Source organism: Nothoprocta perdicaria, unplaced genomic scaffold, assembly GCF_003342845.1.
Source record: "Nothoprocta perdicaria isolate Ctin4 unplaced genomic scaffold, notPer1 scaffold_214, whole genome shotgun sequence".
Classification (NCBI taxonomy): Eukaryota; Metazoa; Chordata; class Aves; order Tinamiformes; family Tinamidae; genus Nothoprocta; species Nothoprocta perdicaria.
Window position 1 is genome coordinate 1,093,924 of NW_020455360.1, and position 25,852 is coordinate 1,119,775.

Here is a 25,852-nt window from a genome sequence, read left to right on the forward strand (position 1 = left end):
TCTTGGATTTCTTTAGGTTTTTGTTTTTTCCACTTCTGAAAGGAACAYGCAGCTTCACAGTGGGGATTAAACAAGGTGCAGTGGCTTGGGAGCAAAGCWGGGGGCTGTTGTTAAGTACAGGAAATGCAGCTGAAATAACTGGTGTAGATTCCCATCAGTTCTCAGCTTTTGGTAGCAGTTCCTTTTTCTTGTTTGCTGGGATAGAGTAGGAACTTTGGAATCCCTCATGTTAAACAACTTTAGGACCTGGCGTGGTATCAGCTGAAAGAGTTAGTARCTAAAGCATATGGGTTAAATAAAACAAGCATTAAAGAAGAATGAAGCGTGTGTTCTCCCAGCTTCCTGTGTTTGTGTTCTGTTTATGTGTTGTTAAGGTTGATGTCCGGCTGCCTCCCCAAATTTGAAAGCCAGCTTGGACTGTACTGCAGCTGCCTGGGTCCAGGTGTGAACAGGCAAATGAGGAACCTGGTGAGAAGAACACAGTGGGCATGGGGGACAGAAACACTTGGTAATGGTATGTTCAGATGCACAGAGTGTGTGTGGGAGTGCTCAGTGCCACCAGTTCAGCAGGATGAGGTTGTGAAGAGGCCCCTGTCTCCTGTGAAGGCTGCTGGACAAGTCTGTGTAACAGAGAAAACTGTTTTAAAATTTTTTCTAAGATATCCTCAAGGCTTTGTGAATGCATTTCAAAATATATAWGAGACATTTTGGTCTAACTGTCTTAGATGTTTTTAAAAAGAGGTTACAGAGGTTGTAGAACAAAGCAAAACTTGACTACTCTTAAATAGTTTTATATGGTGATCAAGTATGCTCTGKGCTTGGTAATTGTGCTTAACCAGCTTTCAGTCATCAGAAAAGAGCTCATTGGAAAATATCTGAATTTTCAGATTTTTATTGTAGTTAAAGCCCAACTTTTGATTTAGCTGGATTTTTTTAGCTTTGTTGTTCAGCTGGATGTGGAAAAGTGCTGTTTGTTCTCCCTTCATTAATAATTAAAATTCTCATTATTCCACGAGTGGATGTCAGCACTTTCCCTGAAAGCATTGCACTGTATGGGGACTTTCAGTCAGTGTCCTCCCTTTCTTTGTAGGAGCTGTTAGCACTTGCAAAAAAGCATGATGTGAGGTTCCAGTTCGTAGATCAGTGGAGCTTGCAAGGGACATCTGGAGGTCATCTCAGTCCAGCCATTCATTCAGACGTCTCCTGGCAGGTCGCGTTCTCCAGGCCTCTGTCCAACATTGCAGCTCTTTGCCAAACATTTGCTTGTTTTTGCCACATCTCTCTTGTACTGGGCCTGCAAAACTAGACTTAATTTATAATATTAGAGCAGGAATTCATTTTCCTTTGTTCCTAGCTGAGTCTTCCTTTTACAGGAATAAGGATGTTTCTCTACCGTAGGTCAAAGTTTGTGCTACCTAGAAACAGTCTGCTTAGTCTGAATTATTTTCTAGATAAGGGATGAAACTGATGGGATTCTTAAGGACTATCTAAAGATTTGAACAGTTGGAAAAGCAGAAGAGAAAAAGGTGGATGTCATCTGAAAAAAAAAAATGAAAGAAGGTAACTACTCTCCTGTCTTGCATTTTCCTTCATGTACAAGAAAGATTTCTTGTTTGGAAACTTACATTTATTCTGTGTCTCTGGTGGGAATTAGATTGACTCAATGCCTGTGTTGAGTTAAACCTCCAATTGATGTGCTCATGTGAACCTTACCTGAATGTTTGCTTAGCTGAACAAATTGGAGACTTACCAGAGTGATTCTTTTATCATCTAGTGAGGCCTCTAACATCTGTAATAACTTGTGAAGGTGCAGAGATGATACGTTACCAAAGGGAGTAAATACTCCTGTGCTTTCAAAGTGAGTCATGAACYGAGTAGAGCAGAGCTCACAGGATCAGAACGGGGTGTCAGATTTGGTAAAAGCTCAAGGAAGTAGAATTCTTAGCAGTTAAATGTTCTGCTTTACCTTGAGCCTTGCCACTTTGGTACCCAGGCCAGTACATCCTGCTCTTCTAGTGTGCTCTCTTTGTTAAAAAATAAAGAGAGGGGAAGGTGATGGTTTTTGATGTGATAGGGACACTTAGGTGTTGTGATACGGACRCTTAGGAGGAAAGACTAAGCGARCTGGACCTGTTTAGCCTAGAGAAGAGAAGACTGAGAGGAGACCTGATCAATATCTGTAAGTAGCTGAGGGGAGAATGTAGGGAGGAAGGGGTCAAACGCTTCCTGGTGGTCACCAGTGACAGGACAAGGGGCAGTGGGTGCAAGTTGTAACACAAGAAGTTCCATCTCCATGTGAGGAAGAACTTCTTTCCTGTGAAGGTGACACAGCCCTGGCACAGGCTGCCCAGGGAGGCTGCAGAGTTTCCTTCTCTGGAAATCTTCCAAACCCGCCTGGATGTGAGCGGGTGCCCGGCGAGCAGGTGCCCCGTGCTCTGGGTGTCCCTGCTGGAGCAGGGGGGTTGGACTGGGTGATCTCTAGAGATCCCTTCCAACCTCAGCCATTCTGGGATTCTGTGCGACTCAAGCAAGAGATAAGACATAAGGAAGCATCATTACTTTTGCCCATGGGAAAAAAAAAAACTTTGAAATTATGAGGGGGGACATGATGATGTCTTTTAAGTAAGAAAAGGGATGAATTAATTCCATTATTCTTGGTTTTCTTACCTCACATATCAAATATTCATGAAAAGCAATAGGAATATGAAAGAAATGGATTCCAACTTGGGATTAGTTTATTTTGAATGAGAAGTTGCATTATACAGAAATAAGCAATAACTTATTTGAGGCATTTTTTAAATGGGAGTCTGTAAATGAAAAATAATCCAGCGACTAATGCCGCCTCGTCTTACTTAGGAGTAACTACAAGACTACATGTACAGCTACATTGTGAAAATATGGACAAGCAATTAGCAAACGCAGCCTTGAAATGAAGATTCAGGGGAGCTGCAGGTTTTTCCTAGGCCAGTGTAGGAACTGATGTGGAGTGAAAATGAACGTTTCTAGGCTGACAACCGGGTAGATTGGAAGAGTGGGATCTGTGTAGTGATGTACTGATTATTTGATCAGTGTAAACTTGTCTGCAGGGAGGAGCTGAGCTGCTACAGCGTGTTACTGGCCCTGGGCCCGAGGATAAACTCTGGCTGAAGCATCATTTATGACCACCTCCTTCTCTGACCTTAAGGAGAGCTGCTTGTAGGCTTGGTCCTGAACCTGATGTGTAAAGGGATGTTCTGCTTACAGGAAGCAATGAGTTAATTTCTTTCCCCCCACACTTTTTTTTCATTAGAGGCATGGAGAACTTGGTGACTGGCCCCAGCCTTCCTCCGCTTTTTGCAGATGAAGATGGATCTAAGGAAGGTAGTGAAATTACTGTAACTGGGTAAGCAAATACCCCCCTTTTTCTTTAATAAAAAAAAAAAAAAAGACTTTGGCCGATAGACCCCGTCTCTAGATTTGTCAGGGAAACTGAGTGGGAAGAAAGTTATGCTAAAGAAACTCCTCAGAGGAAGGAAAACCACAGAAACATTGCCCTGGCATTGATAACAACCTAGAACCTTGCATGAAGGGGAACATGGCTGCTTCTGAGCTGATTTAAAAACTACCAAACTTTTTTACATTTGTTAACTTTAAAGGATTGTTTCCATAGAATTTCAGTCTTTTAGAGAGATTTAGCGTAATATGGGCAGAGAAGGAGGATAATATCACTTGACTAWAGTGGTCCCTGCTGAGTAGACCATTCTATTAATGATACACTGTTCATCAGTGATCTCCAAAAACTGCTGAGAAACTAATGCTGTTCATTTTTTAGGTAACTTTTTAGAGTGTAAAACAGTGGCCTCTTAAAGCCATAAAGGCTAATGAACCTAGTCTTTTAGGAGGATATGGGCTTCTTTCTGTATGTTGGTACTTGACATTTTTCTTTCATCCAGGCTAAAAAATTCAGACTTTGTGGACAGGTAGAACCCTTTAGAAATAAACGCAGAGATACTTTAAACTGGTCTAAATTTGGCTCTGCATATATGGGACTCGAGTCTTTTCTGGTGCCAAAAGGAGGTAATGTACACATTTGAATTAGCCTTAAGTGGAATTGATGCGTTGGATGGATGAGCTTTCATCCRTTTTCACTGCAATGGCTATGTTGCATTGAAGTTTTCCCATATATGTATGGAGTTTAGAAAGCTTTCCTGTTGAAGGGTTACTCTATTACCTGTCACACAGGAAAGCTTAAAATACTCTTCAGATCTTAATAATGATTCTGAGAAAATCAAACTACATTGTTGCATGTTCTTTCTGATACATCAGATTTAATTAACTTTTAATGGCAGGCTGCCTGCTGTATTCCCTTCTTCTCTTTCTGATTGCAGGTGGTGTGAACTCAATCTGATATCTGCAAGTCAGGCCCAGAACTCTCCAGCCTTTGTATCTTAACCAATAATTATGCCCCARCTGGTGACTGTACTGAGTAATGAAGCTACTGTTTTCCCTATTTAAAGACAAAGTCTTCTGTAGGCATTTAACTAACAATTCTGTGGCTATACCTCACTTTTCCATAACTGTAGACTCCATTGTTATCAGGAGCAGTTATTTTGAATATTTAAGATGCTTGTCTTATATGTAAGCCGCTCTATGAATGATCAGACACAGTAGATYTGAAGCATATGTTGTGGTAATTTTCATGAATGTAACTGCCTAGAGCCAGGCAACCTTCAGCTGGTTTAAGGGATTAGAATCTGTAACTAGAGTCCTAAACTCTGTCAGGAATTTGGCCGTGGAGCACAGTGGTTAGAATGACTAGGAGATTGTCCCGAAATATGTGCTCATCTGTTTGTACCTCCAGATATGTGCCTGAATCTATGTGCACATTTGGCTTTGTGTCTGCGTATCGCTGGGCCCGTTTATAGAGTGGTGGATTGATATAGACCTTGGAGCAGAATTAAATAGTGACCAGTTAGGAGCCTGCAGGGACCTAGTCATGTTTGTGCTTTAAATACCCTTGTAGATCAACGGGAGTTCATCTSCAATGAAGTTCCATTCAAAATCATACACAACCACAGTCCTTCAGTGTTTCTGGAGAAATGTATTAAATGTGTCCAAAAGATATATATTAGTTGAAGAAAGCATGTTTCACATAATTTTTTTTGTATTTTTGAGGAAGTGTGGATTCCTGCTTTTGATGACTGATTCAGTTGTTTATTTGAGGTCTTTAATCAAAGACCTCATTAAAAATTAGACAAGATATCATTTTAAAACTCAAATGGTGTCTGCAAGTCCCTGGCAACTATGGTAAGTGCTTACAGCACTTGCGTAGATGGAATGATCGGTTCTTCAAAAGTGACATTTTTCAAATGCTTTTTTCTTGCTTGTGTTAGAACTGAATATATTTGCAATATTTTTGCATCTTTTAGAAGACAAGAGGAAGTGATTTAGCAATATGATTTAATTTTTCTCACTATCATATGCTTTTTCAGATTAGCTCATTCTGAGAGTTCATTCAGTGGTGGAACTTCACAGTCTGTGAATAACGCAGATTTGGTGGAGGATTTGTCACAAGCTCAGCAACTGCAAAATGAGTCCTCTAATACTGCTGAAAACACAGAACCAAAGCCTGAGGAGGAGGTAAGGTGAAATAATATTATTAAAAYAGTGACTTCTCARTGGAGTTGGAGTGTAAAGTTTTGTCACTATAGCTCCTTTTGCTTAAATCTCTTTTTTGTAGGATCACAAATATTCATCCATTTGCCATTTTCATCTTTTGATCCTGTAGTCGTCTTGTGTGATGCACAACCATGCACAGATAGCTAAGGAAGGCTAGAAGCTGGACTGCACAGAGAAACGTGCATCTCCCTGGCTTAGCCAGCAGAGTCCCATGACTTAAACTGCCTCTTTTTTTTCTCTTTTTTTTTCTCCTGAAAACGCAATGTTCCATTGCCCCATTCTATTTCATGTCCTCTGAGGCAGCAAAGTGACAGTTATGCTTTTTGTGAGTAACTAGTGTCTTTGGAAGCATTCTGCCTGCTTCTTTAGACTTGCCTGTGTGCTGTCACACACAATATTTGGTGACTAAATGGTGAAGGAACTAAAATATGACATGAAAGTGGTTTCGAATCTTTGATAGATAAATTTCGTCTTCCCCTCTTGCTGTTTGACTTSAGCTTTGTCCTTTTACTTTTGTTGTAGTTAAAAATCCAGAAGGGCAACCAAAAACAACATGGTGGAGGGAGCATGTTGATTATGGGAGAAGTTAGAAGTACTGATAATAGCTGTATATATGTTTATAGCAAGGACAAACAATGTTTTCCGGAGATTAGAGTAGTACTGTGAAGCCAGGAAGATGAGTGTTAGTTATGTCACTCCCTTGGACTTGCTATGTGCCACAGGCAAGTCTCACAATGTTCCCTTCTTAGGGCGTTTTTCATTGGAGATGATGTTCAACTTCTTTAAGGTTCTTTGATTTTTTTTTGACATTTGTTTTGAAATTCTGACATATTTGGTGGTAGAGATAACAAGAAGTGGGGTGGAGGGAAGCATGTATAGAATGACTGTCTTCTCACGCATTTTGGGCCTGACATGCCCAAATGGAAGAGATTCAGAAGGAATCCTTTAACTAAATAGAATAAACRAGAAACTGCTAGCTAGTATATAAAATTTTTCAAATACTATGTTGAGACAAATGACTCGAGCACAAAAGAAAAATAAGATTTAGAACAAAATGAATACTTCCAGTTGTAGCAGTTTCATGAGCTGTATCACTCCTCATGGTCCATAGCATAAGCTGATACTAGACTCTGGTCAGACCTAATCTGTGACATAYTGCTACTTAATTGTCCGGCATGAACTTGTACAAAGGTGTCACCCTTCACTGTGAGGGTGACAGAGCAGTGGAACAGGCTGCCCAGGGAGGTTGTGGAGTCTCTTCCTCTGGAGGTCTTCAAAACCTACCTGAATGCCACCCTGTGCCACATGCTCTAGGTGTGCCTGCTTGAGCAGGAAGGTTGGACTAGATGACCTCTAGAGGTCCCTTCCMACCTTGAACATTCTGTGATTCTGTGAAACTTAATAGTTTGTGACTTTTCTTTCTGAGATGATTTCGGAGGAGGGTCTGAATCATTACTGGAGTAAGATAGGAAACGGAAGGGCTAATTGATAAGTAACTGATATGTTATTTCTGTCCCTCAAAAAAAGAGGATGGTTATCTCCATTTTTATGTCTTCCTGTATGTTTAGACTATTCCTTAATATTCTGGATTTACACATAAGTTGCCACTTTTTTTTCTCCTAGTGGACCAGGAGTGATACTACAAAAGCTTTTCACAAGGAGACTTATTTGGCTAGAGAAGGGGGTTCCTCTAAAGTGAGGTCTGAAGGGCAGTGAAGAGCATCTTTGGGCAGGATATGTTGTAGCCACGTACTCCTGATGAAAATGTGTGAGATATGAATATTTATTCCTTCCAGGGGTGGTGATCTTTTTCTTTCAATCTGAATTTTCTTCCATTTTCATTTTGCAGCAGCAAAGAACTAAACGAGGAGGCTGGGCCAAAGGGAGAAAGAGGAAGAAACCCCTTAGGGACAGCAATGCCCCCAAATCCCCCCTCACAGGGTATGTGCGATTCATGAATGAGCGTAGGGAGCAGCTTCGAGCGAAGAGGCCTGAAGTTCCTTTCCCAGAGATCACCAGGATGCTGGGCAATGAATGGAGTAAACTGCCTCCCGAGGAGAAACGGGTACCATTAAACTCCCTTTTCCTTGTTGGAATATCATTTTTGTTAAATGACAATAWTGTGTAGTGAGGAAGTTAACATAGACTTTTGAAGTTATATTTAGGAAAATGTTTAAAAATATGGTGCACAGGTCCTTCAGAGTTCAAGTAATGAACCCTGGTAGGGCTGTAGCAGCTCATCCAGGTGTGACTTGGAAAAAATCTAAATAGTGCAAAGTTGTACTGGGGAACTTGGGGGAAGGTTGTAACAAGATATCCTGTGGCTTGTGATTTATGGAGATGGAACTCTGTTCTACCTAACCCAGACACAGCTGAGAATTGCCAAGGCCAGAGCCATCAGAGCCAGTGGGACAGGGGCTCATTCGCTCTAGTTGAGGAGATTTCAGCGAGGTTTCAGAGCTGCTCAAATGATTTTAAATTTTGGTTTATTTTACAAACTCATCAAGGAATATAAATATTTGGTATCTTAGAATAACTCAAGTGCACCTGAAAGGGCATGTTGCTGGAAGAAATTAAGTAGTTAGTCTTTGTTGTCTTTATTAGAAATCTAAAAATGCAGAGACTTGGCCTTTGCTAGTATGTTGCTGTTGATGAGCTGGTTCGTGGAATACCAGTTAGAGATCTTAGAAAACAGTGTATGAACAATCGTTTTGTCCATAATGGAAAATGTGTCAACCGAGCCAATTGATTTAGCAGCAGATTTGCTGCGGTGCAATTGCTGTCACTGATTGCTGGGAGAAGGGGGAAGTGAGAGAATAAGAGATTCCTCTCCAGCTTAAGATACTGTTAAAGCCTCTGTGACAGTTTCTTAACTTAGAGCATTTAATCAATCTCCTTTTTTCCTGTGTGCAGCCTTTTAAATGGTCTTTTTTTAAAAAAAAAATCGCCATGGAGCCTGTACTAACCTGTAACTTTCACTAACCAGTACTGAGGCGGGGAAGAACTGCCAAGTACTTGGTTTCTATCTAATCTTCCTGCATGTCTTTATTAAGGTTATTAGGGAGTGTTGCTGACTTGAAACCATTAACTCTAACAGGACAGACCCCAAATTCTGGTTAAAGCTGACTAAGCTGGCTTTGGACTATAAAGAAATTATTTTCCTAAAGCAAGCAGTGAAGCTGAGGGAAGTACTTGTCTCCTGTTTGGGTTAATGTTGAATAATCCATGGGACAGGCATGTGTRAAGTTCTCTCCTGGCTGGTCCCCAACAATTAGCGAACTAGTTTTTGATGTGACAGCAGAGAAGAAACAGTCCCCCATTTCCCTTGTTCCAGCCCAGTAGTCTTGCATGGGTTCCCTTTGCTTTTGTCCAGCTTAAGGATGAGTTGATTGAGCTAAATGAGCCAGCCAAATACTGCCTTTGCCAAAAAAAAAGCCAAAGCCCAGCTTTCTACCCAGCCATTACCTTGCTGTAGCCATAAAGCAAATCACACATGATTAATCATTCTTCTTTTATCCTCCTGTGTAGAGGAATATGAGAGGTAACAAATCTGTGCTAGAAAACCTAGGACATCTAGTTACAGTTAGCACAGCATAATTCATTCTTACTGATTCAGAACAATCCGTTCAAAGCACAAGTTGAAGAAAAAAGGTGCAGGCCGCATCATTCATTGTCTGTGCTCTTTCAGCAGCACGTTCTGTTTTTCCATAATGCCTTAATTCYTCCCTGCCATCTCCAGCAACGCCCAAAAGCAGCACAAACTCAACATCCTCCAGTTTGCCCTGGTCTGGAATAGAAGCAGTGACTGCAGTAGGGTCAAGACAATGTCCCAAATGCACTGAATATATAACTGCAAAGTGGCTTGTGATGATTTCATGAAGATTAACGACCATACCAAGTGTCTAAGACTTGCTCTGGTTTGAGGTTTCCCCTGAATTTTAAACTTGAATGGGAAAGAGGTGGTGGGTAAGGCAGCTTTTTCGTGGAAAAATTCCATTAGTCCCTGAGTTGGCCACTTCTTAGGTGATGCTCAGTTCATCAGTATCCTTAAAATATTCTCCAATTAAGCTTGTTCTATTATGCAGTTGCCTGAAATTCCTCCAGGCTAGAATACAATGGTTTCTTGTAACTTAAATGTAGATATTAAAGCAATTGATAGAACCTTTTAGGCTCTGTTCTCTTTAAGCTCCTCTTTTAGAGTAGCCACAGTGTTTTGGTTACCCCTCAGATGAGGGGAAAGAGTGAGGTGGTGAAATTTTGCCTGTGGGATTTGAAAGCAAGTGCATACAGAAATCCCTTGCTGCAGATCTGAGTAAATGATAACCTATTAACAAGGGATTCTTGTAGGGCAGCATTTAATCACAGCCACAGAAACCTAATTCTTGAGTATGTTCTCTATAGTGTATATACACAGCATCAAGCTGGGCAGCCTGTCAGTTGACTGCTTCTAGGTCTAACAAGCAACCAAAACGTTAGCAGGATGATGATTTGGTAAAAGAGACAAAAAGGCATTAGAACAGCAATGTTTTATCCCAGACTCTTAGTTCTCTGCATCTCACGTACATTCTCATTGTTTCTCCACTACTTTACTGTTTGCATAGGTTAGATGGATCAGCAGTTCCTCTGACAAGCTGTTTTTCTTCCTTCCTTCCTGAAAGGGAGGAAATTCCCTGAAACTCTTGGGCTTTTTCGTTTCAGCGATACCTTGATGAAGCAGATAGAGACAAGGAGCGTTACATGCGGGAGCTGGAGCAATATCAGAAGACTGAAGCCTACAAAGTCTTTAGCAGGAAAGCACAGGACAGACAAAAAGGGAAATCACACAGACAAGGTATTAAATGGAGCAAAAAGYTGTGCTTAGCTAGAACAAGATGACCAACGAGAAGTATAGCCTCACCTTCATGAAAAGCCTTTGGTTGTTACAAAGCAGATGTGTTTTCTTTAGTGTTTGCGTCTACTATTGTAAAGTAACTGTGTTTACACAGATGTAACTGCCACTATGTTGTACTAGAGCAAGTACCTTCAAAGCACTCAAAGTAGATTCTACTTTTGCATGACTTTAGGAAAGCTACACAAGCTTTCTATCTATAACTGTTTGTTGTGTGACTGTGGTTATTTGGTAGTTTTACTAGYTTGTTTGTTTGTCTTTTGTTTGGGGGATTTCTTGCTTATTTTTTCTTTTCCAGATGGAGCAAGACAGCCAGCCCATGATCATGAGGTAAGCCTCTTTGTTCTGCACATCGGTGGGTAGATCTTCAGATGACACTCTGAACTGAAGTCAATATAAGTTTATGCCAGCTGGTGAAATAATCAAGGGCTTAAAATACTGTGTGTTCTTCCCCTTTTCGTAAGGTTTTTAAGTTAGAAGCAACTGAATACTCTTATGCTTATCATTAGGATGATGAAAATCAGAAATTTCTGGCAAGTATAAATGGTCTGAGATAAAGTGAAAGTGTAGAGCATACTTAAACAGACTGAAGGGAGTATCTTATTTTTTTTATGTGGTTTGAAAGAGATGTATGACTTGATTTTTTTTTTTTTTTAAATAGTGAGTGTAAGCTAATGTAATTGGGACTTTAATAATCTCCTCTATTGCAGATTCAACTTAAAAAAATTTTCCTTTTCAGCTTTTCAAAACAGAAAGGCTTGAATTCCCCCACCTACTGGCATTTTTTACCCAATAAACATTATTGGGTAAAGAGATATCTAGGTAGAACTAACATGGCTTGAGACCTAGATAAACCTTTCAAGCTTAGTTAAAGTGTTTAGTCTGTGGTTTTGAGGTACTGGTATTTTCCATCACAGTAAATGCTGTGGTTTCTTTGAGAAGGAGACATGGAATGTTACCAAAATTATTGTGAGATCTTTGGTTTAACCTCTCACCTCCCCTGCACACCTTTGCATACATAAATATTAGAGAAGAATAATGGTGTCTGGGGATATCATGATTATGCTTCAGCTGATATGAGACCTGTCATACACTTAGTGTGCCCTTGACAGTCCGTGCCGTCTGCCTTCCTCAGGCACTAAGCTTTTTGCCTCTCCTTGCCTTTCTTAAGGCCACAAAACATCTTGCATGGTTACCAATAAATTACATAAAAAACAAGGAAATGAAAAATCTTGTTTATTTATACACAGCGTCTTCAGTAGGTAGGTCCAAGGCCTTTCTGAAAGATCTTTTCCTTTTCTTTGAGGATTTCTTTTTTCCCCTTGGGAAAGCAATCAAGTTGCTTGCTAATGGGTTTGTTACAATAGTGGCAAGAATGTGCACTTCTGAGAGGCAACCACTCTTCTTGTCTTCCTTAAGGCAAGTATRTTTTGTTTCCAGGAAAATGCTTCAAGAGCGTGGTTTTCATGTATTTGATTAACTCTTAAAGGCAATACTCCTAGCTCTGAAGTATATAGCCCCTGAGACTTCTGATTCTGCAGTCTCTGAATCTAAATTAATCTTGAATTGAAAACTTTCCTAATAATCTGGTTTTGTACAAGTACCAGGTAATTGATGGTGACATTTACATATTTGACATATTATGACAAATAAAAAAAATTCTCAAGATGAGTCAAGATGAGTCTTGACTCTCATCCTTGTAAACACAAGTTATTGCTGAAATTTCACACTTCATTTGTCTGCTTACAGAGGAGTTCTTCCTATTCCTATAGGGCTTCCAAGCTTCATGAGACAGATACTGTCCAGAATGCAAAGGCAGACATCCTCCTTTGAAGTCTTGTTTTGTTCMCTTAGCATTTTTCAACTTTCTGTTATGAAAGATGCTTATGAACATGCCAGACAGTTTAGGTGTTACATCTGGTCATGTCTAAGACCCTCAAGGATAGGCAAATGCCTGCTGTAGTGTGAGCATGCAAACAGAAAATGTACCTGAGAACATYGGGCTGAGTTTGACCTGGAACCTCCAAAAATCAACCTCAATTTAATAACCCAGTGAGAAGGACATTACTGGTAGAAATGCTTCCCAGACTGTCAGTCATGTTTAAGGCAGAAGATRGAAATAATAATTTTGATTTTCTTTTAATTTGAGGAATTACAATATGATGTACAGCCTAAAACAGACTGGGCTTTCTCAGTGAGGAGGTAATCAAATCCTTATGACTTCAATCCCAGGTGAATCCCAGAATGGTCTGAGYATCTCAGAGCCCTCAAGAGCATCTTTTATAGGTTGGGTAATGTATTCTGTAATGGAAGAGTGCTGATGGCTTTCATTATCGTTCTTCTGTTACGTAGAATTTCTTGGTTGCCTTTCAGAAACTGAATGGTTTCATCTAATTGCTTTAATGTTCTTTAGTTCCTACYTAAAGAACCTGTACTCTGGGGCAGCAAATAGAGTATCAGCAGTGCCTTCACCACCACGTGCTCTCTAGGAGCCATTGCTGGGCCAGCCAGTGCCTCTTGGCAGACAGGTAGCAGTAATCATCATCATGGTTTTTCTAGACTTGTCCTCTAAGTGGTGTGGGATATTTTATTTACTTATTTGAACCCAACTTCCTAACTGACACCACTGCTTAGTGTACATGAATGCTAGTGTCCTAGATTTCAAGGTGACATTAACTTCTGTCTGTCTTGGGGTGGGATGTTAGAATGAAATTAATGTATTGTTTGGGTAAGGACTTCATGAGCGTTTGCAGTTGCCTTTACCCTCATCTCTTAGTTGCTGGYGTTCAGTTCGCCCTGGTCCAGCCCCTTCATGAGACAGGCACCAATATGGAACTCTTCAACTTAGTTGCAGAATTCCCTTTTAGGTTGTTAAACAGTTGGATTTTTTTGCCAGACACCRAATCATGTTTGACACTTCATTTAAAACCCAAGGTGTTCAAATACAAAGGCCTCTATTGTAGTGGCAGAAATAAGAGTGGTATTTTCTCTCAGGCTCTGAACATAATATTGGAGGAATGAGTTCTTGGTGTGCTTTGCCAGCTGAGSTATTTGAGGGGTTTGAAAACTTGCTATTTATAGAGATTCTCTGATGATTAACTTCTCTTCCTATATTAAGTAACAGTTTGATTATTGAAGTTCATCATAGGAAAAAAAATAAATCTAACTTGAATTGGCATTGTCAGTAATGATGCAGGCTGTAAGCATTGATTTCTGTTGATTTGACTTGCAGAAATGGTGACTGAAGTATCACTAATAATAATAAATTTAAATTTAATCTAAAAAATCCTTGAAGGAAAACATTTGGCGTAGTGCCTCTTTTCTTTGAGTCTCCCTGCTTTAGAAGACTTTTAAAAATGCCTGTTAGAGTCATGAGCTGTAAACTGGTATCCTATCTCCTGCACATCAAGTGCAGCAACCTCTTAGATTGTAGTACTCAAGTCCACAGAGCTGAACTCCTCAGGCTTACTGGAAATTAGCTAAACAAGTTTGAAAACTTCTACAATGCCTTTGACCACAGTTTTTATGACAATGCGCCTTAAAGAGCACAGATTTTGCATTGTTAGGTTTTGCAGAATGCAGAAAAAGCAGCCAGTTCCTTGAAGTAATCCCCACATGGATGCACGCGTGCCATAAGGACAAATGACTGCTTTCTGAAAGCAACGAACACCCGTACTTATTTCTTCTCCTTTCTCCCTCTAGCCCTTCAAAATATGACATACATTCTGTAAACAAGTTTCCCCAGAGAATCTTACACTTCGTGCCATGTTCATATATATATATATATACATATATATATTTTTCTCTGGAGGCAGCATCCTTCAAAATCTTTGGAAAAAAGATATGGCTCTCTTGAAGCATCCCATCTCTTTGAGACCAAGTGCATAGTACAATTTGGAACAGAGAGATGTGGAATTGGCACCCTGTGGAAAAGCTGTGTTTTTTTTCTCTTAGCAGTTCTTCTTGTCTCTTTTCTCGTTAACCTTGTTAGGTGAAAGGCAAAGAGCYTTCATATTTGGCATGAATGGTGCTTGGTTTATTTCGTGTTTGTTGACAGTAGCCTAAAACTGTCTGTAGAGAATGTCGTTTGTTTTGTTGTGGGATGGTTTCCGTTATGATRCAGAAAACAGATGAATTTGGATTTTCAAATTTTAAAATTACTGAATGATTGTCTAATGTGTATTGTCTTCAGGGCAAAATGTGTGTTTCAGTAGTCTAAGATACTTCTTGATCGTAGCGTTCGGCCTCTGTTAAAATCGTCAATAGGAATTAAAACCATCTTCCATCCATCCAGTTCTTGGTTTATCTGCCTCAGTTTTAGGTCTCTCTGCTGTTTCATTAACAGAACATGTTAGCTTACATTTTCTTTCTGCTCCTTTTTAGAAGGAAACGGACACAAAGGAGAGGTCTGTTTTTGATATCCCGATCTTCACAGAAGAGTTCCTGAATCATAGCAAAGGTAAACTAAACTCCTGCTGGGCCTGCTTTTTTTCTTCCCAGATTTTGCCCCAGTAGTGTCAGCTGAGCGAAGGCAGTGTGAGAGTACCTCAAGTAATGACTTGGATGTAGTTGGACAATGTTTGCATTCACCTCTATATGTATATAATGACTCTGATAGCAGGTATTCCTGCCTCACTGATATCCAAAACTGCCCTTAATAGAGAATGTTGGTAGCATTTACGGTCCACTGGCTGCCTTTTCCAGCCATTCCAAGCTCCAAGTGTTGTAGTATAGCCTTAAGAAACCTTTGAGGTAGAGAAAGATGTTGGTTCAGGCTCAATTCTCTTCTGTTGCCATGCTTTGATTGTCTAATTTGCYTGTCTCTTCGCTAATGCTTAAATAGCGGTTAATTTCTAGAGCTCCACAATGTGATACTTTTTATGCCTAGTCCAAAACCACACTATTCTCAAAGATCAATTTAGGAGACCCCCTAGACTTAGCTTTAACTGCCAACCATAGGGATGTTTTCTTTGACTCCTGGGGTGGGCATGGGCTGATATTCACAGCACGAGAAGCCGAGCTGCGGCAGCTCCGTAAATCCAACATGGAGTTTGAGGAGAGGAACGCGGCTCTGCAGAAGCACGTGGAGAGTATGCGCACGGCCGTGGAGAAGCTGGAGGTGGATGTGATACAGGAGCGTAGTCGCAACACGGTGCTGCAGCAGCACCTAGAGACCCTGCGCCAGGCACTCACCACCAGCTTTGCTGGAGTCCCACTACCAGGTAAGACTTTTTTAAGCTTAGGACTCTGTCCAAATTAAATTTTATCTTCTAATGTTGCTTTGAAGTTGCATTGCCTGCCTTGTAATTTTRTAGTCTAAGGCTATTTCTGAGGGTGTTTGTTTTTTTGGTGTTTTTTTTTGTATCGGATACCATAGCCTTGGAATAAATCCAGGTGAATGTTTAGYATTAACAGAGCTTTATTTCAGCCTTGTTTCCTTTTATCCATCTTTCTTCTTGTTTTAAGTACACTTGCTCGTTGYTTTGTTCCCAAGGAAGTGCTTATTCAGTCCTTGTTCCCCTTCACTTGTTATGTGAAAATGTGCTACTAAGTTGAAAAGACAGGACCTATAAGTTCCTTGATTAATGGAAAGGCTTCGGTGTTAGCATCTGCATTGTTAGACKCCAGAGAATCCACTTAGATAATCTGAGTGCCCAGTGTAAAAAATAAAAAGGGTGTGGGGGGAGGAGGGAAGGTTCAATTATAATCAGCAATGAGATACAAATCGTTGAAGTCCAGGCTTCGCTAGTCCTGCTGTTCTGCCTCCACAAAATGTGTGGTTCCGAGGTGGAAACTTTCTTCTACAGAGCCTAATAGATGAAGGGATACAGGGCAAGAGCACCTTTATAGCAGCTTGCGTGTTGGCACAAGCTGGCCTAAGTATAGTCTTGACTTTCTGCAATTGCTGCAGCCGTCTAAATATTCTGTGGTTCATTTTACTCCATTAACTGTAGGTAGCGGGGAGACACCCACTATGGAAACGATTGACTCGTACATGAATAGGCTGCACAGTATTATTATGGCTAACCCGCAGGAGAACGAGAACCTCATAGCCACGGTCCGAGAGGTGGTAAACCGGCTTGAACGCTAGTGCTTGGGTAAGTGCTCTTGTCTTTTAGCCTGTTTTTCCGTGTTACCTACTCGGTACTGCTGGTACTTAGTCTGACACCGATTCATGTGTAGGTCACTGTATTGCCTAAGCAAAAAAAAAGGCACTTTTTTCCTCTCAAAGCTACAAGAGCAGGTTGACTTGCCTGAAAGTCAAACGAGGTTGAAAAGAAATCTAACTGCACTTAAAGGTTCTGAAATTCTCCTCCCTAGCTCTGAGATATTTATACATACAAGGACATAATACAGCTACTTGCCCTGTTATTCAGTGTATTTGATGTGTGATGTGAATATTGAGAACACTGACAGTGTAGAAAAAGAAGAGCAATAATTTACATTTGAATGCTAGGGTGACTAATGTAGAAGATTTACTTCACTTGAGAAAGAAACAATTTGAAGAGTTCTGCATAAATGTAGGACCTGGTCATGAAGAAATCTCATTTGCCTCAAGAGGTTACAGGTGAGCTCATTTCCATTATGAACTGAAAATACCTTTAAACTACCAAGTCTGCAGCACCTGTAGTCAAGTTGTTCTGGATATGACAGTTTACATGCAAGTGAAGCTCTGATGTGTGATTCAAGCTGGATGTGGCATTTGCTGAGRCTAATGCTCACCAGTTTATGCATACAGTATTGCAGAGCTCATGGTGCTGCACTTTTGTTTCTGCTCAGCAGCCTAGAAAGCCCYAATCAAGGACTGAATGGAGAAAGCAATAAAGAAAAAAGTCTTTGTGCATTACTGCATTTCCCAGCCTATTTACTCACCCTCCCGCCCTGCAACAGTATCCAGACATTGGGAGATTACCTTTTCCTACTGCAATTATGCATGTACCTGGATTCTCTAGAAGTATATTGTGAAGAGATTTACTGTGTATGTTCCTCTGTGTTTGTGTTTAGAAATGCAAATAAAATCCGAGTTGTGCCGCCTGTGAATTTGAGGACGTGGCTTTTTATCTCTTCTGATTCTGACCTTTTGTGATAGTGCACAGAACAGTTAATTACGCTTTCCCCATTATAGCGTGGCTAAAGCTGGAAGATCATTGTCCTTCCAGAGGGCAGCCAGATGGAACGGGCTCTCGTTCTAAGAGGCAACTGAGCTCCCAGCAGAATAAAGAAGTGGCTTTTACTGTTGCTATTTGTGAAGGGGAACAGCTTGTCGATCCAGGTCTGGGATTTTTCAGCCGCCTCATTTTTGAAAACTGTTTTCAATTAGCACTCTTGTGAGGTCAGAAAGAGAGAACTGTGGCTGGGGAGGTTTGAGAGGATGTGGTAAGAGGGAAAGCAGTTTCTCAGCCATCGGGTATCGAAGGGCGTGCCAAGCACTGAGATAGATGTCTGCCCTTTAAACACCTTGTCAGAAGAATCATGGCTCAGAGCTCCTCAAATCAAGGCTTCGATTCTTATGTCATGAGGATTCTTATTTCCTAAATCATTGTTATTTTATGTGTTCTTAAAATGCACCTTTTTCTTATAGAGGAATCCAATTTTTTTTTCTAGAAGTGGCTTGGAAAAACTATTTCTTCCTCTGGAATCCTTCCTCTTGGTTTGCAGTTTATGTACACTCTTAACACTTTTCCTGCGTTCAGGAGCATAATGGCATGAGGCAATTAAAAATGTGGTTATTATTTACCTGTTTTCATGGTATAAATATGTACTTGTAGCTGGATCGGATTTCCAATGGCTCATAGGCCTATTCATTGCTACGTGAATGTTAGGCTAGCTACTGTATTTTGTGGCACASTCTTAGATTGAAAAAGGGCTTTATGGTTGCAAATCTACCAAGAAAAAGGCTTCCATAAGAGAGGGAAGTTTAGGACAAAGTTTGAGTTGCTGTCTGAGTAAACCCTATAGTCAGACTGCCATGACCATTGTCTCTCTGTTAACTTGTATGTAAGATATAGACTAATTCTCTGAAATGCAATCTCTATCGACCTAGCAGTATCTTTGAGACACGTTACAAAATCAAAGTTTGTAGAAAATGCATTCATTATTCTACAAAAATTCTGTACTACAGAATTTAGTTTTTTTAGTGGCTTCAGTACCTTTTGTTTAAAGGCTCCTTGACTGTAGCARTGAATGTTTCTCCGTACTGCATGCTAAAACTTCTTTGTGCGAACAGACAGCATATAAGGGCAAGAGGAAGTTGTTTCTTATTTAGCAATCTGTTCTTTGGATGGAAACAGGAATTCACAGGTATAAAATTAGTGGCTGTCCTGACATACTTCTGTCTCTGTATGCTTCTTTGCACAATTAATGTCATATTTCCAAACAAGCTCTTCAAAAATAATGTCACGGTGTCCTATTTCATCCTCACAGATTGTGGTCTTCTAACACTTTTTTTTTTTTCTGTTGTTTCGTCTGCAGGTCTCATGACCCAGGGATGCTTTACAAAAGTTTTTCGGCCAGTGTGGAATAAGAAGCCATGAGGGAAAGACTAGGGGCGGGAGGCAGAATTTGCAGGTTTGTCCTGCTTTCTGCCTTTGCAGTTTCACTGGGGCAAGCAGATCAATGCATTAAAAGGTCTCAAGAAGCCACGGACACCACCCACTAAGCATTTTTGAACTGTCCTCTATGTAAAAAAGAGCATGTGACTTTTTGTGCAATTTTCAATTTTTTATTAGCTTTTCTGGATGTGAGAGTGCATACTTTCTGTAACCTGGCTGACTGTGGAGGTGAAATCTCTCGGTTTGTGAAATTAAGTCAGCCTACTTATCGTGGTAATAACTTTGAAGTGTGTTATTGCTTCATGTCTTTTGACGTCCTTTATTTTGTTTTCACATTTACCTCGTGGGAATTCATTCCCCTACTTCAGTTTTCTTCTTTTGATCTTGTTACTTGATACTTGCAGTACTGGATAGGAGCACCTGTGTCCTGTCATGGCAGGCAGCCTTCCTCAGCGAGCTKTCCTGTCCTCCCTGCCTGCCACTTTTATGTAAGCTTTTTTTCAGCAGAACTCTGCTTTTCATGTTGTCCTGCGACTTCTAAAATGTGAGTTCATTCCCTACCGAAACTGCCTGTAATTGGTGCTTTGGGACTTGATTCCAGTACAGGACAGACTGTCCCACCACCCCTCTGAGCACCCTTTTTGCACGTGCATCCTGCTCTTCTGTGAAGGTCTGTGGTTACCTCTTGAAAGTATGTGCTGGAACATTTTTCTGTTGCAAAGGTTAATGATAATCAAGAAAGGAAGTGAAAAGCTAGCTCTTCTCAGCTGGCAGGGAAAGCAGAAATCTCCATTTTAGACTGAAAACACAAAGCTGCTCTTCCCTCCGATGGGTTTTTCAGTCTGATGTTACTGCTTGCTTTTACAGAGATTGATCTCATTCTATACACAGAGAAAYGTGCAGGGGGGCTTTATTTTCTGCCTTTCTGAAACTGTAGCGCTGAGAAACAGTATGCCTAGAAACAGCACGTATATTTTTGTGTGAGTTGTTATAGCAGAGAAGGTTATTAGCAGCTAGGTCCACATAGCAGCCTGCAGAATTCTCAGCTGCAGCCTGTAAGTGCTTTCACCTTCTTGCTGTTCAAGTATAGCCTACAGAGCCTATAGCATTCAGCATATTGTGTTCCACTGTGACCTAAATGGCCTTTCACTTGCATTGRCTAGAAGTTTGCATGCTAGAGTCTGGAATCTTGCTAAGCTGCGCTGCACCTCCTGTCAAAGATGAAGGCACCTACTGTCTGCTCCAGCTTATGCAAATCATTGCCCTTGGGTTCCTGTCAAATTGGTAATTCAGACTTTGAGCACTTGTTGAACACCTTTGGGTTTCATAGGAACGATTGGAATGCACTCTCTTCCACATGAGTCTCCTTGCTTCTCCTTCAGAAATCTTTAAGGATTTCCCTGTTATGAATTGGAGATTGCTTTCATTACTTGAGTGCATTGCAATCAAGATTGCTTTCAAGTATCTGTAATGCAAGTACTTGAAGATGAAAAAGTAGTTTCTTCTTTCCCATGCTATACACATGGACTTTGTGCTTGCTGAAGCCACCTCCGGGTCAACATGTTGCACGTCAGGTCTGTGCTTGCTTGTTGTCTTATTGCTGTAACCAAGCAGCAAGGATTTCCATGTAAATTCAAGTCTTCCTTCTAGGAGGAAACTCCTCTCACTTGTCTTCAGTCTCATTTGCAAGACTTCACCAAAAAGAACCACGTTTTGCTGCATTGACCTACCCCTTCTGCAATGTGGAGAAGACCAACTGATGTTGGCATGGACTATTTAGTGGATTCTTTAACAAATATTGTATGGGGGAAAAATCTAYAGGCTAATAATGTCTCTAGGAAAAATCACCTGTACCTTCATGCTCTGTGCATGCCTCCTGTTCTAGGATTAGTGATATTGGACTTTCATTGAAGTGGCCAAAATGCACTGCCAGCCAAAAGTTGATTTACAAAATCCTAAAATTCAGTTTGTGGCATCTTATAACCCATGAAGACTCCAGAAATTGGTACCTAATATAATGGGATGCAATTCCAGGCTGTGCAGTACGCACACTCGCTCTAAAGGAGGTGTGTGGCTGCAGGCTAACCCCATTTGTATGAATTCAGTGCAAGTATCTGCTCGTGGAGCACAGCTGATATGTCATCCCGTTGTGTAACRGGTGGGTGTTCTCAGATGGGAAACRCAAGGTGATGCTATTAGCTGGAGACTGACAAATCTTTTCTTTTTCCCATGAAGAAGGAAGGGAGATGCCATACCCAGCTTAAAGCATCTGGGGAAAGATTAAGTTTGTGCTTGTCAACAAGATGACAGATGATGTTTTGTCTTAAGACGCTTCCTATCTCCTCTGATTAACCCTATGAAATGGATTTTGCCTTTCCAGTGTTTTCCTGAATGTCACTTCAGTTTACATTTTTCAATGTTGGCTGACAAAAATATGAAGTGGGTGTTGATGAGAGGAACAGGATAAAGTGCTTTCTCTTCACTTAGAGAAATGTTAAGAAAACTGTATGAAAATGGAGTCCATTTGTTGGATCAATGTGTTGAGATGCCAAGTTTTATGTATAATGTTTTTGTAATTAAACTTTTGGAGTTTCTTTTGTTTCTGAGAAGTTGATGTGCTTGTGTGATACTTGCTTCATTAAAATTATTCAACGTTGAATCCATTCTGATTCAATTTTAACTGCATTTTAATGAAAGAGTCATTAACAAGCGTTGCTCTCTTGTCTGAGAGATTTTTGTCAACTCCCCATTAATCACCAGTGTTCTCCAGCAGTCCTGATTGGTAATGCATGTTTTCTATAATTGCTTGTTCAGATGACTGTGTATGTGTTTTAATGTATCTTGGAATGACACGATAGGCTGTAATTTCTTCTCACAGGAGGCCGGGTGAGTGCTCAGTGCTTATCCTGCCTGTCAGATGATCCGAGAACTAATGGCTACTCCATCTTCCGGCACTTCAGTGTATTAGCTCTTGATATAAAGATGGTCTTTGAGTGCAAATAGCATTGGAGAGCTGCCCCTTCCCCTCCACATCACAAGTATGTCTCCTTCTGAAACCACTAAAGGAAGTAGCCGCTATTTGAAGTGAATGAAAGTTGGAGACTTTTCAGAAAAAAAATTATTGTGATCCTTCCTGTCCATGTCCTAGTTTCCCAGCTTGAGTCACCTTAAGGCCTTGAATTTCCCTCCCCACCCCACCGCATGCTTTAACAGCCCTGTCCTCCTCTGTTTTCCTTAATTTCCTAGTACCATCTGCTTGCTTTACCTGCAAGAGCCTTCTGTATCATATTGCCCCTCCCCTCCCAACTTATTTTCTTTTCCTCTAGTAGAYTTTCTCATGTTTCCCTTCTGCTTGCTAGGTGTGAAGTCAACCTGTAGCCTTATGGAATTTGTTCTTTGGTTATAGATCCTCTGGGGAGGACTCTGGATGATCAGCTATGAGGTACTAAAGATTTCAAAAATAGAAGGAAAAGAGAGGGATTTCCTATGTGACTGTAGCCACTATGTGATAGTGGCTAGGTAAGAATTGGGAATGATAATGTCAGCACTAGTGTAGACCTGCAAAAAGCAGGCCCTTCATAATGAGGGAAAAGCCCAGTTGCGTTCCACTTTGTGCTGTATGTGGCATCAGGAGCAGATGCTGACCAATCATCTGAATTTAYAAGTGTAGTATAATATTTTTGCTGTTTTTCTTTTATTTCTTAAACCCTACTTAGTGCTGCTGGATGGGATCTATGACTAATAATCACTTGAGGGAAGTGAAGGAGATTTGAGTTTTTTGGCTATTTTAGGAGGAAAATACAATTTCCTTCCTGTTTTCTCAGGCACGTTCCTGTTTAATAATGTGTTTGCAGTCATAAATGCYGTCTGTAGTGTGTATTTTTCTTTAACCTCTTGTTTCAGATCAGATGTGTGCTTTGGAGTCAGAMATTTGGAGTCAGGCCTGCCAAAAGTTAACGGTTATCCTTCACTTGTCCCGTAGAATTTTTGTGCCCACCAACAGTGAGTAGTTCTGCTTCATCTTCCTTCCTCATTGCTCACGGTATTGAGACTTTCTTTCTGTCTTAGAATATCTTAGTCATATTCAAGACCAAGATATTCTAAAGACCAATTTTGCCTTAATGGCAAAATAGGTGTTCTTGGCTGCATCTGTTGTACTACATCCGTTTATGTAATGCAAAAAGAAACAGCTTTCACAACTATGACTTGCAGGTGCTATTAATAAACTTGTAATTCTGATGCTGCGAGGTTTGGGGGGGTCCATCATTTGTTTTGTTGGCGCTGGGGTGTTGTGTATCTGAATGAACATTGGAGCCTGGAAGTTATAGACAAAAGAAGACTTGAAGTTTGAATAACTATCCTGTCTTATTGCTATAACCTGACGACACGTGGGGACCTGTATAGTGTGGGTGTTGAAATGCTTTTTGAACGTTTTTGTGAAAACAATGACAAGCAAATGTGGCTGGGATTTTTCTAAGTATTATTTTAAAGGGAAGCAAGAGGAAAGAGTGACTGTGCAAATCAGACTAGGACACGGGGCTTTCCACTCTAAAGTTTTCTGAGCTGTGCTTTAGTGCAAAGAGACACAACATTGATGGCAGATACCTCTGGACTTTGGCTAGCATGTGGCAGACTCCGTTTCAGAGTCACTGAGAGGGAGATGGAGCTGAATTATATAGTGGCTGTTACTTTACTTGTGGCTCACTTCTGTGTGAGGACGAATGCAACACAGGTTTATCATTTTTGCATGTTATTTGTAGCCATAATGCAATGTTCCATCAGCTCAGGAAGTTTTAAAATGTTTTATTTTAGACTCTGCAGGTTTTATTTACATGCGTATCTCAGTAAGTCAAACTTAACAGAACTGATAACGTTCCAGTACTAATTAGTTCATGACATCCTGAAGTAACACTTTAAAGGATCTGCGTGGAGATGGAGAAGTAGAGAAACAATGGAGGAGGAGGAGGGACTGTTCAGCTGAGTGCAGAACTGGGTCATGGGAAAATGGTGAGTTTAACTAGAGATTAAGGTCTTGATCCAGAAATATTTAGGCAGAAGGTCAAGTTTGTACRTGCAGTTGGTGCTGCTGAGTTGACTGGACGCCCTCAAATACTTGTCACATCAGTGCAGTAGACTAGAAATAAAGAGAAAAATGTCAAAGTGCATTTTTAAACATTAAAAAAAGTACTTTGTTGGAAAGGTTTTTATATAGCAAAGCTTCTGCCCTGATTTGCATGCTTTTGGAGAAGAAGTAAGTATKTTTTGTATCTATATGATAAATAGGACAGTGGGATCCTGAATGGGCCTGCTAGGGGCTACAGCAGTTCACCTAATAGCATGGGACAAGTTATTTTTGCARTAGTAGAACACAAGTTGTTTCACGTTAGGAGAGATGGAAATACAAAATCTCCTAGAGAAGTGTGGTTATCTGTGCCTTGCACCAAGTGAGGCTCCTGCCTAACAAACTATTGTTGCTTTTTCTCTTTTTAAACCTATGTGAAAAGGAGAGTTTTGAAAAAGGAATTGAAGCTCTGGTTATAATGAACAGGAAACCTTCATTCTTCTACTGATACCTGAAGAAGACTCTGTTTAGTCACAAGTACTAATTTTTACAAAATACAGATTTTAAAAGGTGAATAACCCCCCCCTTTTTTTTAAGGAAAACCAGATTCTCTTGAGTATATGCAAGATACTTTTCCAAGGTTACTAAAATGTGTATGTCTAATCCAAATATCCTGAGCACTAGTCATTCAGCCGTTTGCCCAAACTCACTCCCTGCCTACCTGCCTGCCCAGACTGGCTTCAGACCCCGCTGCTGCTTTCCTTGGCCCTGTTCTTGACAGCTCRTGGACTGACAGCAGGGCAGTGGGGGTGAAAAATTAGCCCGCTGATATTAAAATCATAGTAACAGTGTGTATTTTTTAACAGATGCAAGTTATTCTGAGGTATAAAAAAGGGTGAAGTTAAACCTCTGTGCTTTCTTCTGTTGAAGGAACAGTTTATCTCTCCAWGTTGTTAAAAATACAGCTACTGATGTGTTGGTACCTTTGCTCACTGATGCTTGGCAGGTAAAAGGCACTGCCACTTTTTCCTAGAGGTTTCTCAGTGCGTTCAGGTCCGTCTGAACTTTCAGGTAATAAATTCTTATTTGAAATATTTTACTYTTATTTAAGAGCTTTTGTCTATCCAGGGCGTTGGCAGGTACATCTGAGTCATTGAATTTGGCTGAAGGGCACCCCTGGCACCCTGGCTGGCTGGGAATCAGAGAGGAGGCTGTAGGTGACAGGAGGCTGCAGCAGTAATACCGTGAGGTGTCTCTGTGCCTGTCTCCTGTGGGCAGTATAAGTTTTATTAAATCTATTCTACTGTTAGTTAAGTGAAAAAAATCCCTCATCTAATTTATTTGAAATAATATTGCTTAAGCCCAGGACACTTGCAAAGAAATCCCAAGCTGAAGTTTTAGGCCTATCTATTAACAGAGTTTTTCTTCTAACTCTTCCGAATGAATGTTAACAACCGTGTTGGTATTGTAAATCCTCTTGGAGGAAGCTGCTTTTTTTTCCTGTACAGCACTCCAATTCCTCCCTGAGTTCTTTTTGTTTCTTTTCACATTGGAGGAGGAGAGGGAAGCTGTTCTGCCTTGGGGGAAGAGGTGCAGGAAGTGCATCAAAAATGCAGTTCCACACCTTCCTTGGAAAAGGTTTTGGCTTCTTCAGAGTAATTGCTGTCTGCAAAGTGTCTTTTCCTTGTGGAT

General features: G+C 40.6%; 1 protein-coding gene across 2 annotated transcripts in view; it reads left to right on the plus strand.

Annotated features, from left to right (window-relative positions):
- Positions 1 to 19,797, plus strand: part of HMG20A (high mobility group 20A) — a 34,688-nt gene extending 14,891 nt beyond the window's left edge. The window contains exons 3-11 of one of the 2 annotated variants that reach the window (XM_026038634.1): positions 3,290 to 3,382; positions 5,472 to 5,619; positions 7,508 to 7,723; positions 10,357 to 10,489; positions 10,845 to 10,876; positions 14,930 to 15,005; positions 15,553 to 15,768; positions 16,501 to 16,644; positions 19,019 to 19,797. In XM_026038634.1, the coding sequence (XP_025894419.1) occupies positions 3,294 to 3,382; positions 5,472 to 5,619; positions 7,508 to 7,723; positions 10,357 to 10,489; positions 10,845 to 10,876; positions 14,930 to 15,005; positions 15,553 to 15,768; positions 16,501 to 16,637 (1,047 nt within the window). In that variant the 5' untranslated portion in view covers positions 3,290 to 3,293 and the 3' untranslated portion in view covers positions 16,638 to 16,644; positions 19,019 to 19,797. Of the gene's footprint in view, positions 1 to 3,289; positions 3,383 to 5,471; positions 5,620 to 7,507; positions 7,724 to 10,356; positions 10,490 to 10,844; positions 10,877 to 14,929; positions 15,006 to 15,552; positions 15,769 to 16,500; positions 16,645 to 17,003; positions 17,403 to 19,018 lie in introns of those variants that run through there. The other variant, XM_026038635.1, reaches the window with a different exon arrangement.
- The last annotated feature ends 6,055 nt before the right edge of the window (positions 19,798 to 25,852 follow it).